The sequence below is a fragment of the Geotrypetes seraphini genome, chromosome 6, assembly GCF_902459505.1.
Source record: "Geotrypetes seraphini chromosome 6, aGeoSer1.1, whole genome shotgun sequence".
NCBI lineage: Eukaryota > Metazoa > Chordata > Amphibia > Gymnophiona > Dermophiidae > Geotrypetes > Geotrypetes seraphini.
Window position 1 is genome coordinate 38,850,793 of NC_047089.1, and position 19,250 is coordinate 38,870,042.

At 43.7% G+C, this 19,250-nt stretch overlaps 1 protein-coding gene across 1 annotated transcript in view; it reads left to right on the plus strand.

Moving 5' to 3' along the window:
• DDX10 (DEAD-box helicase 10) overlaps window positions 1–19,250 on the plus strand; it is a 306,374-nt gene that overhangs the window by 250,350 nt on the left and 36,774 nt on the right. Inside the window, exon 17 of the mRNA XM_033948773.1 lies at window positions 18,606–18,733. Coding sequence (XP_033804664.1) covers window positions 18,606–18,733 — 128 coding nt within the window. The remainder of the gene's footprint in view (window positions 1–18,605; window positions 18,734–19,250) is intronic.

A 19,250-nucleotide genomic window follows, 5' to 3' on the forward strand; every position in this document is an offset into this window, starting at 1 on the left:
GAGGGATCCTTCCTGTCCCAGCCTACCACTGAACCACCAGGGCTTAGAGCAGGCCTGGGGAAGGCCTGCAACAGGTCTGGGAGGGGGTGAGTGGATGCTGACCCAAATATAAACCGAGACCCCCATTTTTGGGCCATTTTTTGACCCAAAAATCTCTTTATTTCAAGTATATACAGTACTTAATATTGTTAGAGAAAGGAACAAAAACATATCTTATCACACAAGAAAAAGAAACTACTGAGCCAAACGGAATTCAGATATGCAGGATTTTGATCAATGAAGCCACACTTGCCAGGAGGAGTTTACAGCCTGTATTAGGTTGTTTTTCAGAATGCGTGACCGCTTTATCTGCCTCCACAGATAATCAGCACTAGTCTGTAATGAACTTTTACATAAGAAGCTGTGCATTCAGCCTGTTTTTGGTGAGTATAAAACTTTATCAATGTGCATTGTAATTATTACAGTGCTGCGTACACTTTTCAGTTACTCTGGGGAATAAGTTAACTGGACCACAAAAAGCTTTCACCGATATTCAGAAGTTCAAGAAAATGCTTAAGACTACACTCTTTGTAGAAGCATTGTAATGAATGATGATTATTGTTTACTCTAGCTTTGATTGATATATAAAAGAACAATGCGGATAAATTGTTCATTCGCTGTGATAGGGGATTAACAGAACCGCAAATCCAGAAAAACCGCGAATAACTTTTTCATATGTTATTTGCTGTTTTCTATTAAAACCCATCGTGAATATAGTGAAACTGCGAATAACATGGTGGGAGACCTGACCATGTTCTTGAAGGAGAAGCAAAACACGGTGAAGAAAGTGCTGGGAATCAGCGATTTTCTCTGTAAACACTTGGAATCAGCGATTTCTCTATGCAAGCTGATGTCATTTGGGGGGGAGGAGCCAGCAAGCTAAAACCGCAAATAACTTTTTCATATGGTAATCACTGTTTTCTGTTAAAAACCATCGAGAATATGGTGAAACCACGAAGAACATGGTGGGAGAACTGGCCTGTTCCTGAAGGAGAGGCAAAACACGGTGAAGAAAGTGCTGGGAATCAGCGATTTTCTCTGTAAACGCTTGGAATCAGCGATTTCTCTATGCAAGCAGATGTCATTTGGGGGGGAGGAGCCAGCAAGCTAAAACCGCAAATAACTTTTTCATATGGTAATCACTGTTTTCTGTTAAAAACCATCGAGAATATGGTGAAACCACGAAGAACATGGTGGGAGAACTGGCCTGTTCCTGAAGGAGAGGCAAAACACGGTGAAGAAAGTGCTGGGAATCGGTGATTTTCTCTGTAAACACTTGGAATCAGCGATTTCTCTACCCAAGCTGATGTAATTTGGGGGGAGGAGCCAGCAAGCTAAAAACCATGAATAATCGAAACCGCGAATGCTGAAACCGTGAATACAGAGGGAGAAGTGTACACTCATGCGCACATAGCAGAGTGTATCTCGTGACTCTGTTCTCCGAAGGAGTGGTATTATACCTTCTATTGCATCCACATTTGTGTACCTCTACTACAAGACCAATCTGGACCCCTGAGGAAGGCGAGTCCGCCGAAGCACGGACCGTGTTGGGTCCTGCCTCACCGTGGATTTTGACTTTGATTTTCTGTGTAAAACATCAATAAATAAGTATCAAGAACTTCATCCTGCACAGTTTCTTTTCATTTTCATTCTCCGGACAGTTGTAAAGGAAAATTTGGACATAAACATCCTGGGTGCCACTACAAAATTTCCAGGTACGATGCTAACCTGACACCCAGGTTTTGTTGTGCTGTGTTTTATCAAAAACCTTTTGCAACAGATTTTAATCATAACATTGAAAAGTTGTAGACCGTGAAATAGTAAACAGGATTATAAATAGAAGTTAACAGTTGCCATAATAAATCAACTCTACAGCAAACACATTGTTTGTTCCTAGCTCATTTGTTATAAAAATGATTGTGCTTGGAACATGATTTTCCACGCAGAAAATGAAATATTTTGATTTTAAGTTTTGCAGGGGTTAAGGAAATGGGTATTTTAAATGAATTGAAGGTATCTGTGATGTTTTATTACCATTTCCCACTGTTCTGTCTAGACAACATATGTTTTGTTTATTCACTTAAAACATCTTATATTCTTCACACGACGGTTAAAAAAAGAGTTTAGGGCAGATTACAAACAGCAACATCTATAAAACAAGTGCACTAATATAGACAAAAAAGTAAGAAATACATAATAATATATATAAAATATTAACTAGACTCGGGCATCAACATGTACGAAAAACTATATTCTTCTCCTTCCTCAATGCTTCTGACAAACGTGTTCCTTAGCAGTGGGCCACAACTAAGAAATTAAGGGGTCCTTTTACAAAGGCGAGGTAGTGGTTTAACCGCGGGATACCACGCGTTAAACCGCCTTTCACACTAGTACCTAACGCCTCCATTGACGAGGCATTAGGATTTTAGGCTGCCACGGGGGTTAGCGCGTGATGAAACGTCCGAAGCGCTAACCCCCGTAGCGTGCCTTGGAGCCCTAAATTTCACCACGCCAATGAATGTCTTTAAAAGATGTAGCACTCAGAAGGTTAGCACTCTGTGACCACAATGCAAGGTTTGGGGCATCCACTAGCTACCAAACGGTCCCTCATATTTAAGGAATCAGGGCCATAAAGAGCTCAAAAAACCAAGGTAAAGACTTTAAAGCAGAAAAAAGTAGGTGAAAATACCCTTAAATTCCACATCCCGCAATCAAATGATCGGAAGCAGACTACACCAGTTGTAACAGCCATCAAATCCAGGGCTGTGGAGTCGGTAGATAAATGTTCCGACTCCTCAGTTTTTTGTACTTCAGACTCCGACTCCAGGTACCCGAAATTTCCTCCGACTCCAACTCCTCGACTCCGACTCCACAGCACTGGTTAATTTTCAGAACGTTAAAATGGAATGTCAAGTTGAGAGAAATGAGCATTTTCGACACCACCTTCTTTTTGCTTTTAATCAAGGTTCTAAGGCTGCAGAAGCTGCTCGCAACATTTGTGCTGTGTATATAGTGGGTGCTATAGCTGAAAGAATCGCTCGTGATTGGTATGCCAAGTTCAAAAATGGAGTCGGTAGATAAATGTTCCGACTCCGACTCCTCAATTTTTTGTACTTCTGACTCCGACTCCAGGTACCCGAAATTTCCTCCGACTCCGACTCCTCGACTCCGATTCCACAGCCCTGATCAAATCTATAGGGCAAACTTAAATAAAAGGCATTATAGTAAATTATATGACATTACATTTTATGATTTATATTGCCACCACTACCCCGAAGAGTTCAAAGCAGATCACAAAGAAAACCAATGACTAGGATCAAACCTAATTAAGCAATCGTGAATAATTAATTTGTCTACAACAAATCACCTAAAACATTCTTGAATAAATGTGTTTTTAATAATCTCCTAAATGCCATGTAATTACCTTCAGCTCTTATAAAAAAATAAAAAAAAGGGATGTATTCCAAATTGTAGATGCCTGATAAAAAGAAGACCTAAACCTGAACTGTTTTATCTATTTAGGACTTGGAAATTTAGGGCTCCTTTTATGAAGGTGCGCTAGCGTTTTTAGCGCGAGCTACAATGCTGCATGCACGCTAAACCCACGCTACACGGAAAATACTAACACCAGCTGTATGGAGGCGTTAGTGTGTAGCGTACGCTAAAAACATACCTGTTCTGAAGTATCTAGACAACTGACCCGTATATCTCTGTCTCCTCAGTAATGGTTTTCTTGACCTATTAATCACTTTCTTCCACCTCTCTTAAGTTCAATCAATTTGTACCTTCGTTTAATCTTTTGTAAACCGCATAGAACTTCACGGTACTGCGGTATATAAACTGTTATTATTATTATTATTATTAAAACTGCTAGCGCACCTTCGTAAAAGGAGCCCTTAATGTTAAAGACATTTTGAGACTGGTGATCTGGTCTCCCTGATTGTAAAGGGATTAAATTCAGTAAATACGGTGACCGGTTAAAAGTGTGCGCTGACAAAGGCGCGCCGAGACAACTGAGCGCAAGGTGGAAGCCCGCGCCAAAGAAAAACAGTGTTTTAAGGGGCTCCGACGGGGGGTTTGGGGGGGAACCCCCCCACACTTTACTGAATACAGATCGCGCCGGCGTTGTTGGGGGGGTTGTAACCCCCCACATTATACTGAAAACGTCACTTTTTCCCTAAAAAACAGAGAAAAAGTTAAGTTTCCAGTATAATGAGGGGGGGTTACAACCCCCCAAGCCCCTCCCCCCCACAATGCCGGCGCGATCTGTATTCAGTAAAGTGGGGGGGTTCCCCACCAACACCCCCCGTCGGAGCCCCTTAAAACACTTTTTCTTCGGCGCAGGCTTCCGCCTTGCGCTCAGTTGTTTCGGCGCGCCTTTGTCGGCGTGCGCTTTTGACTATGAACCGTAAATACAAGGAGACAATCCATATAGAATTTTAAAAACCATTGTACAGGTTTTAAAGTGAATTCGGGTAGTAACAGGAAGCCAATGCAATAATTTCATATAAGGGGTAATCCCGTAAAATCTAGATTAAAAAAAAGTATCAACCTTACTGCAATGTTTTGAATGGTCTGAAGTCTTTTAAAGAGATATTTAGGACAACCTAAATACACTAGATTACAGTGATTGATCTGGGACAATATAACAGCCTGTTCCACAAGAATAAATGCTGATTCCTCAAAATATTTATGGGTCATCGTCAACAGTGGCGTACCAAGGGGGGGTGGGGGGGGGGCAGTGCGCCCCGGGTGCTAGCCCTAAGGGGGTGCTCCCGGCCTTGCCGTTCAGTCCCCCCCCCACCCCCGAAGGACCGCTCGCCCCACTGACCTTCCTGCACCACCTATGAAGCAGCCGCAGCAGGATCGCGAAGTCAGCGTCAGCGATCCCTGCGCTGCTTAGGCGCTGCTTCCTGCGCCGCGATCCCGCCCCTCCTCTGACATCAGAGGAGGGGCGGGACCGTGGCGCAGGAAGCAGCGCAGGGATCGCTGACGCTGACTTCGCGATCCTGCTGCGGCTGCTTCATAGGTGGTGCGGGGAGGCCAGGGGGCGAGCGGTCCTTCGGGGTGGGTCGGGGCATCAGGCCTTCAGGGTGGGGCGGGCGGGCAGGCAGGCAGGCTTTCAAGGGGGAGGGGGCGACAGGCAGGCAGGCAGGCCTTCAAGGGGGGGCAGGCCTTGGGGGGGGGTGCAGACCTTCAAGGGGTGCAGACCTTCAAGGGGGTGCAGGCCTTCAAGGGGGGGACAGGCCTTCAAGGGGGGAAAGGCAGGCAGGCCTTCAAGGGGGGGTGCAGGCCTTCAAGGGGGAGACAGGCCTTCAAGGGATGGAAAGGCAGGCAGGCAGGCCTTCAAGGGGGGACAGGCCTTCGGGGGGGGGTGCAGACCTTCAAGGGGTGCAGGCCTTCAAGGTGGGGCAGGCAGGCCTTCAGGGGGGGTGCAGGCCTTCGGGGGGGTGTAGGCCTTTGGGGGGGTGCAGACCTTCAAGGGGGTGCAGGCCTTCAAGGGGGGGGACAGGCCTACAAGGGGGGAAAGGTAGGCAGGCCTTCAAGGGGGGGACAGGCCTTCGGGGGGGTGCAGACCTTCAAGGGAGTGCAGGCCTTCAAGGGGGGGTGCAGGCCTTCAAGGGGGAGACAGGCCTTCAAGGGGGGGAAAGGCAGGCAGGCTGGCCTTCAAGGGGGGACAGGCCTACAAGGGGGGGCAGGCCTACAAGGGGGTGGGACAGGCCTTCAAGGGGGGGACAGGCCTTTGGGGGGGGTGCAGACCTTCAAGGGAGTGCAGGCCTTCGGGGGGGGTGCAGGCCTTCAAGGGGGTGCAGGCCTTCAAGGGGGGACAGGCCTTCAAGGGGGGAAGGCAGGCAGGCAGGCCTTCAAGGGGGGACAGGCCTACAAGGGGGGGGAGAAGCTACAAGGGGGTGGGACAGGCCTTCAAGTGGGGGACAGGCCTTCGGGGGGTGCAGGCCTTCAAGGGGGGACAGGCAGACCTTTAAGGGGGGACAGGCCTTTGGGGGGGACCATGATTTAGAAGTACACGGAGGGAAGGGGGGTGTTCAAAGAGACGTGCATATGCCAAACTTTGGGGGGGGAAGAAATAATGGGTCTGAAAATAGAGGAGAGGGAGAGATGATGGACCATGGGATTTAGGGAGGGAAGGAACAGAAAGGGAGAGAAATTGGACACAAGAGATGGTGTGGAGGAGGGATAGAGATACTGGATAGGAGGGTAATTAGGAAAAGAAAGGGAGAGATGGTGGACTCTGGGGTGGAGGGAGAGATGCCGGATGAAAGGGTATTTAAGAAAAGGTGGATCTGTGGAGGAAGATGAAAAAAAGGAAAGATACCAGACTTCCTGGGAAGGGAAGGGAAATGGAAAGGGAGGACAGAGTTGGCAGATGGATGGTTAGCATGCAGAAAGAAGGAGACCCTGGCAAGCAAGTTATCAGAAGAAAACCAGAGCCTTGGACCAACAAGATTTGAAATATAACCAGACAACAAAAGGTAGAAAAATTAATTTTATTTTCTGTTTTGTGATTATAATATGTCAGATTTGAAATGTGTATCCTGCCAGAGCTGGTGTTGGACTGCAAACATGAGCTAGGATTTAACAGAGAGAGGAAAAGTCCTTTTTGTTTCTTTATTTTATTTACACCACAGCGCCAGTGTGGTTAGGAGAAGCCAAAGGGGGTGAAAAAGCTATAAAACCCACCAGGAGTTTTGAAAAAAATCACCCAACTGGGCAGGAAAATCGAATTGAAAAACCAATTCAATAGGGCTGAATCGAATCAAAATTTTTTTTCCTGTATCTGGCAGCATTAGTTTGTGCTACTGTCTTAGACTTTAGGACCTGGGATTGGGGAGAGATGGCATCCTCAGTACTTTATAATGCAAGTGAAACGAGGATTGGGTCAGACTTTTGAAGGGTCTGCAGAAAAAAAATATTGTATAGGCCGGGGACATGAGACAGCAGGAAATAGGAACTTTTCTTCCTTCTATTTTTGTGAATGGAAAGGCTGAGGATGTCAGAGAGTTTAGTTAAAATATGTGCTTTATAAGAAAATATAATAATGTGTTTTATAAAGTTTATAGCATAGCTGGCCTACCCAGTGAGGTGTTCCTAGTGGTGATGGTGGCAGCGTGTCAATGTGTTGAGAGGAAGAGGTGGTCTGGGCAATTCTGCTGAGCAAACTCCGGGCCCATTTTCCACCCCCCAGTTAGTCCACTCCACTCAACTGGTTCACACACTGAGTGGGTCTTTGGGTGTTGTTTTGGGATCTCTTCCAGTGGTTTATCTCCTTCTGGTCCAAGGAAGGAAACTTTGTTATCCTTAGCTTTGACCTACAGAATATGTTTGTAACAGCGCTGCTTGTGTGGCATTAAGCTATGTAGTGATCGAAAGAAAAAAACAGACCTTTGCACATTTTTGCACTATATGGTGGGTGTATGAGGAGATTCACATTTCCTGCACAGCTAAGTCCATGTGAAGTTACCTTGTGCTGTATTTGACATCTAGCAAGGTCTCTGTTTGAAAGGAAAGATCTAAACTTAAAAATGAAGTGGCCAGAAGTTATGGTAAAAGCAGATAGTGTAGCTGGTTTTAAGAAAGATTTGGACAAATTCCTGGAGGAAAAGTCCATAATCTGTTATTAAGACATGGGGGAAGTGTCTGCTTGCCCTGGATCGGTAGCATGGAATGTTGCTACTCTTTGGGTTTTGACCAGGTATTAGTGTCCTGGATTGGCTACCATGAGAATGGGCTACTGGGCATGATGGACCATTGGTCTGACCCAGTTAGGCTATTCTTATGTTATGTTCTCATCTGTAGGGGCCTTTGTTTTCACTTCTTATTTTAATGTATTTTTTTTCTGGGAACTTATCAGTGTTTTTTATAATGGGAACAAAAATGGAAGAGAATTAATGTGTGTGGGATGAGGGGGTAACTAATTTCTTCAGCTAAATAATTCAATCCACTTCAAACAGACATAGGAGAACTCACGCACCATTCACACACCCTCCAACCAAAAACGTCAAAAGAAAAAAACTGTTCGACAACCTCCTAGCCATTCGAGCTGCAACACTCGACCCCCAACTCTACAACCAATTGACATCGACCACAGACTGCAAAACCTTCAAAAAGAAATAAAAACCCTTCTATTCAAAAAACACATAAAACCGAACTAACACAATCAGAACTGTCCCAAGCATCACCTGAACTACTCCATATGTACTTCTGATGTCATGACAATTCAGACATAATTTATGTTATGTTATGTTTGGAATATAAGAAAATTTTCACTGCCTGTTTCTATTCTGACCATTTATTCTGTTTCATGGTCATTACAAAAAATATTTTTTTACATGGGGGGGGGGGTGTCAAAAAATGATGGGTCCCGGGTGCCACATACCCTAGGTACGCCACTGATCATCAATCTTCTTAAGAAAAACATGATTAGTAACTAATTTAACTTGATGTTCCATAGAAAGAAAATTATCCAACTGCACTCCCACAACTCTTGCCTGCATATCAAAATTATATAATTTCTACTATCAAAACTTGATAACAGATTATAATGATGTATTCTGTTTAAGCGCTATTCTGCGAAGACTTGCTTAACTTACATAGTACATAATTGGGGGGAGTACGGATGGTACATAGGTGGAATACCAACTTATATGTGCAATTTATAGATTACCACAGGTTATGTTTGTTGTACCGCACAATTTTGCCTGCGATGCTTTGGGAGCTGGAGGAGGGAGATTTGTGGCTGCCACTGATGCCTCTGGGGCTGGAGGGAAGGCGGGTTGTTGGGTCAGGTCATGAGCACGGCTTTGGGCATTGTCTGAGGAGCACGAGAGACTGTTGTTTTTGGGTTTGTTTGTTTTTGGGGGGAGGGGGGTTGCCGATTGGTTGAGAGTGCTGGTTAGTTGGATGCTGGTTAACTGAGATTCTACTGTATGTGGCCCACTAGAGATGCCAGCACTGCTTCCGTACTGTGGAACTATCTGAAATCAGATTGTGAACTGCGCAGTCGATCAAAACGTTTCATGTAATTTTTAGCTGAAAAGAAACTAGACCTTCCAAAAGCTTAATTAAGAAAGGAATGGAAGCTATAGGCCTATAGTTGGCAACCCTGTTAACTGACCCTTTGCAAACCTTTATAATTGGGGTTACAATAATATGGCCTTTTTTTGATAGGGAAAGAGCCTTGCTCTAACATGTGCTATGACCAAAGAAAGAGTTCTCCTAAAAATTAAAAAAAAGATGCCGACACTCATACTAAATTTGAAACCTATTAAACTTGAAACTTAAACTTTTAGTAACACACAAATAAACCATATGTCTGCCATTGTTAACCAGCATCAAAAACTGTTGAAAATAAATGTTTTACATTTTTTAATTTAAATTTAGTATAAGAAGTCTCTGAATATAAAGCAAGGAATATTATTATTCCGCAAAAAGGGAGCCAAAAAGAAAACAGCGCAGTTTCTAGTTGACTCCCAACAAGCTTTTTTAGGCACCCGCACGGCTGGCATGAAGGCATGCCAGTACTAAGTTAGGCTGATGTTCCATAGTGTAACTTAACTACATTGGTTCTGTTATAGCAGTGTATTGCAAACTGCATGCCAGGGCACACCAGCGTACCTCCTGAGATTTCAGGTGTGTCACGACACACTAGTGAGGAGAGTCACCCATGCCGACTAACTGCCCACAGGACGTGCCTTTCGCAGTGCAGATGACTCTCCTCCTGGCCAGCGTCTCTCCTTCTCTCCCCGCAGCTCCCAGATCCATCCACCGAAGCGGGTTGCGGCCAGATGGGCCTCTGCGCATGCATGGATGTCGATGCGATGATGTCACGTGTGCGCACGACATCATCATGTCGACATCCGCACACTTCCAGGCCGTCCAGCCAGGGCACTGGATTTAGTGTGTCGTCGTCCGGCTTTTATTGCATGGTCTCAGGGGCACCTAAATGGAGGCACCCAGATATAAAATGATCCCCCTTGACTGACGAGCAAGAAAGAACGAAAAGATGTCGTAATAAAGAGACTGTTGCAAAAGGATATCATTTATGTGGGTGATAGTAGGAATGTGGGAAATTATAAACTAGATTAAAATGCTTCTCTTTGGTTGAAAAGGACTATAATAAAACAACATATTCCCTTCGTAGGGTACCATCTGAGGGTTGTATGAGGCAGGTGAATAGCAAAGAAACTAGAATTCACTATAACAGTGTTCTTCAACCATCGGTCCATGGACCAGTGCCGGTCCACAGAAATTTCCTGCCAGTCCACAGGGCCAGCATGTGCATCAGGCCCCAAACAGTGTTCTTCAACCGCCGGTCCACGGTGCGATCGATGCGGCGTTATCTTCGAGCCAGATCCCTCTTCCTCACTGATTCAGTGCACAAAGCCACGGGCAGTGGCTCCTACGGGCATCCTGCGCCTGAACCGGAAGCCTTCTCTCTGACGTTGCAACGTCAGAGGGAAGGCTTCCAGATGAGGCATGGGATGTGCAAGGTGCAATTAATACTATTATGGGGGCGGGTTCTGGGGTGGAGATTAGGTAGAGATGGGCGGGGTCTGGCCCACAGTGGTCTTCAACCGCCGGTCCACGGACCGATGCCGGTCCACAGAATAATTCTTTTATTTTTGCCGGTCCATAGGTGTAAAAAGGTTGAAAAACACTGCACTATAAGACACTGAGGGGCACCATGTTTTCTGTAATGGGCGTGAAACTTTGGAATTCACTCCCTGCCGCTATGAGATTATGTAAAGATGGTATGAATTTTAGGAAACAGCTGAAAACCCAATTGTTTGTTGGCGCCTTTATGTAATACGCGTACATGGAATATTGACATTTTCTGGCCACATATTGACCTTTAACAGAATGACGTTGTAGAAGCAGCAGCTGAAGTAAGAACTCCAGCTTGTAAATTGTGAAATGTTAATGTACATTTTTGTTATGGATCTTGGGGTGTTTTCAATAATATGTATGTTATCTTGTACATCACTTTGATTATAAGCGGTTTATAAATCTTTTAAATAAATAAATAATTGGTCATTATTTTCTTTGCACTTCAGAGCTTTATGCAAACCAAGAAATTTGCATTCATAGAAACAATGAAGAAGACGATACAAAGAGATCACATAGGGCTAGATTCACAAGCCTGCCCGATTGGGCACGTCCGGGCATGTCCGATGGATTCTTCAACCTCTAATATGCAGATGGGGCGATCGGAGGAATGCCCCCATCTGCCGGCACAGATCGCTGTTGTGAGATCCCGAGCCGCACCAACTTTTAAAAACTTTTTAGCCCAGTGAGCCTGTGATTTTAACCCGCTTTAAACCCGCAGGTTAAAACCACAGGCTCGCAGTGCGGAGAAGGGCAGGAGAGATTCGGGGCGGCAGGCAGAAGAGATCTGGGGACGTGTAGGGCGGCGATTCAAGAGAGAGCAGGGTGGCGATTTGGGGCAGAGCAGGCAGGAGAGATCGGGGATGAGCAGGGTGGCAATTCAGGAGAGAGCAAGGGCGGCGATTCGGGGCAGAGCAGGCAGGAAAGATCTGGGGATGTGCAGAGCGGCGATTCAGGAGAGAGCAGGGCGGTGATTCGGGGCAGAGCAGGCAGGAGAGATCGGGGATGAGCAGGGTGGCAATTCGGGGCAGAGCAGGCAGGAGAGATCGGGGAAGAGCATCGGGGCAGCAAGCAGGAGTGATTCGGAGCAGCAGAGAGAAGGCGTGCCGAGAGCAGGGCTTCAATGGAGCTGGAGAGTCAGAAAGACGTTTGTGACTGGTCCCCAGCAGGTGCTTCTTGGGTTGATCGGCCAGCCCAGTCGGTTTTAAAAATTTGTTGGTGAATCGTGTCCCTGTCTACTTAGTATGCATTTCCCCTCATTTGCATGCACAAATTGGAAGCACTTTGCAGGAGAGGTTAGTGAATCGGGCCGGAGGGAAATCTGGTCGCAAACCGATCGATACACGATCGGTTTGCTTTGTGAATCTAGCCCATAGACTCTCCAGTCCTGTCTTTGCCCTCAGAGTTGCTCAGTGCTTAGCCCATTTCTTTGGAAAAGTGCCATGTAGTTTGGTTTGAGGAAAGACTGGATGACTGACACTAAAATTATAGAGGTAAGATTGAAGTATTGTAGGGCAATAGAGATACCAAATAAAGTACCTCTCAGCTGATGGCTTTAAGTGTCAGTAAAACAGGAAAGTAAATGGAAAAAATTAGAATCTTTCAAAACTCTATTTGCTGAGGATAATTTAATTCCTACCAGGAGAGACAGATGGAAGTTAGTAACAGAAACATTATTTTGACAGATAGCATCCGGTACACCAAGAGTGAATGCAGCAGTGCCCAGTGGAGATATCTGCCGCACTGATGATTAGATTATGGTGTAGAAAGAGAACAATAGCAGCGATGATATATGTCTGGGAGAGAGAGGAAAAGCAATGAAGAAGAGGTGTTAACAGCGAATGTGGTGAAGAGATTGGGTAGAAAGAGGAGAGGAAGAAAATGTGCAAATCCCAATCTAGGAACAGAACTCGCCGTTTATCTACTTTTTATATGCTTTGAACCACTTGACACGGCTAATCAAAAGTCATTTGAAACATTTCACCTGGGAATGTAAAGCAATGAAAATATTATTTTAAAAAGTTTACGCTGTTGAAATGTTTTCATTTTGCATTTTCTTCCATATAATACTAATAAATTTTATTGAACTTAAAAAAAAAAAAAAAAATCTCTATAGTTTTGCTCACACACAACTGCTTGTTCTCTAGCTTTTCTGGCAGCTGAAGTCGAATCCTAGAAAGCAGACTCCTTAACAGGGCCTTGTTGTTTTAAATTCACTGTTTTGTTCCACCATGTACGAAAAAGTTTCTTGGTTCCGTTCATTTTGATCTCCAGGATATTTTTCCATGGAATAGATTAATTATGAAGGGTTTCTGGAGATTTGGTTTTATAGGGAAGCCGTGAAAAATCAAGGAGCATATATACACACTGAAAATGTCAGATCAGGACCACATTAAATATTATAGTATGTTTTCTGTCAAAACAGGCTCTCTGTCATCCATTATTTAATTCAGATGCAAAGGCTTCAAAGGAATTCAGAAAGGCTGCTCAGACTGCAGAGTGGCAATCCTTCCAAAAAGAAAGTGTGGCACAGTGGTTGGAGCTACAGCCTCAGCACCCTGGGGTTGTGGGTTCAAAACCTGTGCTGCTCATTGTGATCCTGAGCAAGTCACTCAGTCCTCCATAGCCCCAGGTACTTTAGATAGATTGTGAGCCCACCAGGACAGATAGGGAAAATGCTTGAGTACCTGATTGTAAAAACCGCTTAGATAATCTTTTTTTTTTTTTTTCTTTTATAAATCTTTATTAATTTTCCAAACTAATACAAAGTGCCAGGAAATATATTGACATTAACAAACAACATGAGCACTTAAATTCAATCAATAACCATGTAGAAGAAAAATATCCTTCCCCTCCCATGCAGCTTAGATAAGCTTGATAGGCGGTATATAAAAACCTAATAAACGTGAAACTTAAACTTGAAACTTATAAAATTATTAGAAAAATACAGAGAAAATGTTAAATATTATGGAAAATTAGAAAGAACATGCAAAGAATCCTGGATCTCATGGTTTTGATAGCAGCGGTAATAAACATACAACCTAGAGAAATTGTGCACCACTCAAGGTTTGCCTGGAATTCTCTATCTATGCCAGGGGTGTCAAAGTGCCTCCTTGAGGGTCACAATCCAGTTGGGTCTTCAGGATTTCCCCAATGAATATGCATGCGATCTATTAGCATACAATGAAAGCAGTGCATGCAAATAGATCTCGTGCATATTCATTAGGGAAATCCTGAAAACCCGACTGGATTGCGGCCCTCGAAGAGGTACTTTGACACCCCTGATCTATGCAGAATTTGGTGGAAGACCCGGCGGCAATAAGAACATCAGATCACACAAGCAAGAAGGGTAAAGAGATGATCTCCTTAAAACCAGTTCAGCTATTTTTTTGTGGGGTTTTTTTGTTTTTCTTTACCCAGTACTATGGCTGTCCTTGCTTTGAGGTGCAGGTGTTCCCAACCCTTTTGCAAGAACCAACCTGGCTGGCATCTTTCTTACTTAATAGTGCCATTTCACCCAGTTTGATTCCCACCAGTCTTGGTCTCTTGTCCCTCTGGCAGAACTCGCATTTATCACGCTCTTTCGCTTTTTTTGCTGTGTGACTGTTTGCATCCAAAGACATACACACAGATGTACTGGCGGCCATTTTCCTTTCTTGTGGTCAGAGAGCTAGCCTGATTCGAACAGTCTGGCAGTTTATTTGTAATCTTTTTGAAGCCTCTCCACTCTTCTTGTCCAAAGCAAGGGGTAAATACTAAAGATGACACGATCCAGGTCACTCTGATGGCCAACACACTTGAATAGGCGGCATATATAAATAAATGACCTAAGAGCATCAGATGGCACAATGTGATGTAGTGGTCATGAGTCTAGAGTCATGGCGATACCAAGAAACTGCTGAAACTGATCCTCAGAGAGTTACTGAAGAGACGGGCACTGTTCAGAGATGAAACTGGCAGTGAAAATTCCTTTCACTTTTTCATTTATATCCCACCTATTTTACTGTAAAACACATAAAATCATTCAACATTAAAATCACATTGACACAATAACACTAGCACATAGCTTGTCTGTCAGTTGCAAAGCCTCGGCTCATTATAGCTGACATTTCTCTTCCCCATGTAAAATGGGGAAGAAGGAGAAAGCTAAACTGCACTGAGATCCTGAGATGATGAAGGGGACTACTGAGATAGCCAGGATTGACCGGCCATGAGATTTTGGTTACAAAACTGGCAATGGCAGAATTAGCAGCCCTGGGACCAAGTTTCAGACAGCATATTGGAAAATTAAACCAGTTAGCAACACTTTCACAGAGACTGGGATGCTCCTGGATCTGATCAGGCAATGGTTCTCTCACACAGACAATGTTTTGGTAGAGCGTGGTGCGATCAGGTCTTTGATAACTTCCTCCTTTAGGCGGTGCTCCTTTTGGAATGGATTTAGGTAGTCTAAGGAAGTTAATCTGCCCTAGATCCGTTTTCCAGCTCATCCACTTTCTTTTACAAGGTGCGTTAAAAGGAAGGCTTTTATTGTACCATCTAGACCGCTGGAATTTTTTAAAGGTATCAATGGAAAAGGGGGGGGGGTGAATCCTTCGGGCAGCTGGTAAATCCCCCCCTTCTGTGCCTTTCTCTTCCTCTGCCAACGCCAGATTCCATCCTTTCTACTTTGCTGCGCTGTATGCTTAGAACAAGCTGCCCAAATCCATACAGCAGGCTCTATCTCTGGCAGTGTTCAAGGCCAAGTTAATGCTGAACAGATAGTGAAACACTGCATATTATACACTATTTCCAATCTGGTATTGTGATGGTGAAAAATACTATTGTAGATGATTATCATCATTGTCGGGGGGTCCCCCTCAAAAGATGTGTTATGATACATTTATTATGAATTAGAGGATAAATCCAATTTGTGTATTTTGAGGAAGGGAGAGGAAAGCAAAGTAAGGAAGTCAGTCATATTGGCAATGGAGGAGAAGAACCAATTCAGAATTACTGTACAACATTTGAGAGGGAGCATGCCTATGAAGAAAATCTCCAGGTTAGATCAGAAATAAGCAGCTTTTATTTAAAAAAAAAAAAACCAAAAACAAAGCAGATTAATATGGAAGGTTGATAGAAAAAATTAGCACATTTTGGGTGTTTTGTTTTTTGTTTTCTTCCAGTCTGTATTCTTGATCTCATGGTTTTTAATTGCATCTGTGACGAAAATGGTTGTCAAAGTCATTTGTCACTGTCATGCAGCACAGAACATATGATAGCTTAGGTAATGTAGTGTGACATCAGCATCTGAGTAGCCAAAATAGCTACATCAGTAAAGTTCAGAACTACTGTAAATAAAAGATTGGTTCTGAAACCCAGAAAATGATATCATTCCTCACAAGCAATAGTTTTGGCTCAGAAAAACATGCATGCCTCAGATCTCTAACAAAGTACATTGCAGTAATTTTTGTCATTAAAATTATATACCAGCTGTTTAGTCTTCTTTTTTCTGCAGTATTTCTTATTGTTGAAATTAAGGATACGTTCATTCAGTAATTGTAAAAGCCCAGAGAGTTATTAAAGAACTAGTTTTTTAGCCCGTTACATTAACGGGTGCTAGAATAGATGTAAAGACTTAGGCATTTCTTTCTTTCTGTATGTCTGTCTATCTTTCTCTCTCTCTGCCCCCTTTTTTTCTTTCTGTCTCTCTCCCTGGCCCCCTGTCTGTCTTTCTTTTTGTCTCTTTCCCTAGCCCCCTGTCTGTCTTTCTTTCTGTCTCTCTCCCTGGCCCCCTGTCTGTCTTTCCTGCTTTCTCACCCCTGTCCAGCAGCACCCCTTCCCTGCTCCCCCTGTCCAGAAGTAGCCCTTCTCCCTTACTTTTACCTCCCCCCTGTCCAGCAGCACCCCTTCCCTGCTCCCCCTATCTAGCAGTAGCCCTTTTCCCTTTCCTGCTCCCTGTCCAGCATCTGCTAGGCCGGCCCGCCTCGCATTATCGAAGTGGGCTGGCCTAGCAAATGCCCCACGGATGCTTAATGAAACCGTGGCTGCTGCCGCTGCTAGTCCGGGGATGAGAAAAAGAGGTGTCCCGGCAGCGGCAGCATAGTCAGAAGGCAGAAAGTCAGCCAGCGTTGGAGATCGGAGCAGGAAATCAGCTGAGGCATGCGCGGCACGGAGCAGGGAAATTTAAGTACGCATGCATGCTAAGGGTTTTATTATAGTGGATGCCAGAGGTGTCGGAACTGAAATATGTTTTTGTTTGAGTTATACAGCATTGGTTACTGGAAATCATATGATTTGATTTAGATGCTTTTGAACATTGTATGAGTTTTCTTTATAGCTTAGCTGTTAGCTGAAACTCTGTTCTCTTGGTTACTGTTTGTTGATAAAACAGAATGAATAAAGCTGAGAAAGAAATATATCAGATTTAAGTGTAACCTCCCACATCTTCCAAAATCTGGCCACTACTGACTTAGCAGCTAACAGTACAGATTAGACTAACTTTTATCTAGAGGGCCTGAAGTCAACCTTTCCTAACTTTCCTAATAAAAAGGTTTTTATAATCTAAGGATTGTGTGTTCCATTTATTTATGATACTTTGTATTTGACTAAGAATTAAAAGGACTTTAATACCTCATAAGTCCACCAGATGAGATCCAAATTCTCTCCATTTTCCTCATTAGCTCCTGCATCAGGGCTTCATCCAGTTTGGAATAACAAATGTTCTCTCATCAGCAAAGTTAAAGATATAACACCCTTGGAAGGGGCGGAGTCAACCTGGTGATGATATCAGGAAGTGGGTCTTTAAAGATATCTGAATTGTGATGCTACTGTTGGGGAGGACCTCATACCACTACCCTGACGCTATTTTCTCCAGTATACTGGTCTGTTGTACACTTTACGATAGCAATACCCTTGGAATGGGAAGGGGGAGTTAATGTGATGCTTAAAATCAGGAGCTGTGAATGGGGTCTTTAATAACACCTGCAGAGTCAAAGGGGCATACCTCTTTGGAATCCCTATTGGAGTCCAGTTGTAATGAGTAAAAGGAAAGATAAATGTAAACATATTGCTCCCTCAAAATCAGTGTTTCACAAGTCAGGTTTTCTGGATATCCACAATGAATATGCATGTAAGAGGTTTGCATATAATGGAGGTAGCATGTGCAAATCAAGTTCATGCATATTCATTGTGGATATTCTGAAAACCTGACTGGCAAGGGGGTACTGCAGGACTGACTTGGCAAACACTGCTCCAAATTGACGGTTACCGATCCCAATGAGAAACATTTGGTTCAGAGGACATTATCAGCCGAGAATGGTGGGAAACTTCTAATGCCACATCTGGTCAGACGGATTCCCCTGTGTCTAGCTGTAGTGCTTCGTCACCTACTGTATATTGCGACCTTCCGTGGACCCCAAGATGAATGGTATTGGGGGTTTAGCCATACGTAATGCTTCACTGACAATATATTCTTCTGCAGATGTGTCTTCTGTGGTTCTATTGCCAAACATGATGATCTTTCCCCACACCTTATATATCCTTTTGCCTTCATTCACAAGAATCTCAGTGTTTCTTTAGTTGATATAAAAAGGGTAGTGTCTAGAATCAGTTTATTATTATGGAGTTCAGTGATTCAGGTTCAGTAGCCAAACTTTAGGAAATAAACACTGAATTATTTGCTGCAGCCCATTTGTTATCAGTGGATTTGCAGATTAGTGCATTGCAGACTATGGGACTTTCCGAAATTAAGGATAGTTTAACTATGTCATAATTTGGAATCCCTGGATAACCTTACAACAACTAAAACCTTGTATTTTCTTAATGTTCTCTGTTGATTATAATGACAAAGCAAATAGCCTGACCAGTTGGCCCTCAAGCTGTTTTCAGAACAACGAAAAAGATATTGCAGAATGAAGTTTTTGATGTGCTGCTCGACAGATTATCCATATTTATTTTGACAGGATGAAGATGAGCCTGTGGTGTACCTGGGTCAAGGTGAAAGTGAAGAAGAATATGGTTCAAGCCCTGGTGCTGATCTTAGTGATGGTTTCGGGCAAGAGAATCACAGGGCTATTGAAGAAAATAACAGGTTTGATTTTTTGCTTCAGAAATAATACATGCACATTTTTAATGGACAGATTTCATAAAGCTGCATAGCAGCATAGTGTACTGTATACTAGTGTACTGTATACTACACCTGTCCTTTGTGCAGTGAGGATTTGGAAAAGAAAATTTCAGTTTTGTCCCTCAAGCCAAGCACCACTGGGTTTGAGGACCACATTATGTCCCAGAGCACAGCTCTACTGTAAATTTACATTAACTGAATGTTGCCGGGCATTTCTCACTTTCAAATAAGGGGATCATTAACGGATTGTTAACATACCATAAACACTTATTTGCCCTGTATCAATACAACAATAGCATTTGTACACACTGTTTGTAGATAGTCACTATCGTCAACTACACTGGCTACCAATTGAAGCGCGGATTAAGTTTAAGTTTGGATGCTTCTGTTTCAAGGCAATGGCAGGCCTAATCCCAGAATATCTTATAGCCAGAACAGAATTTATATTAAGGGAGGTAACATGACGATCCATGGGGCCTGA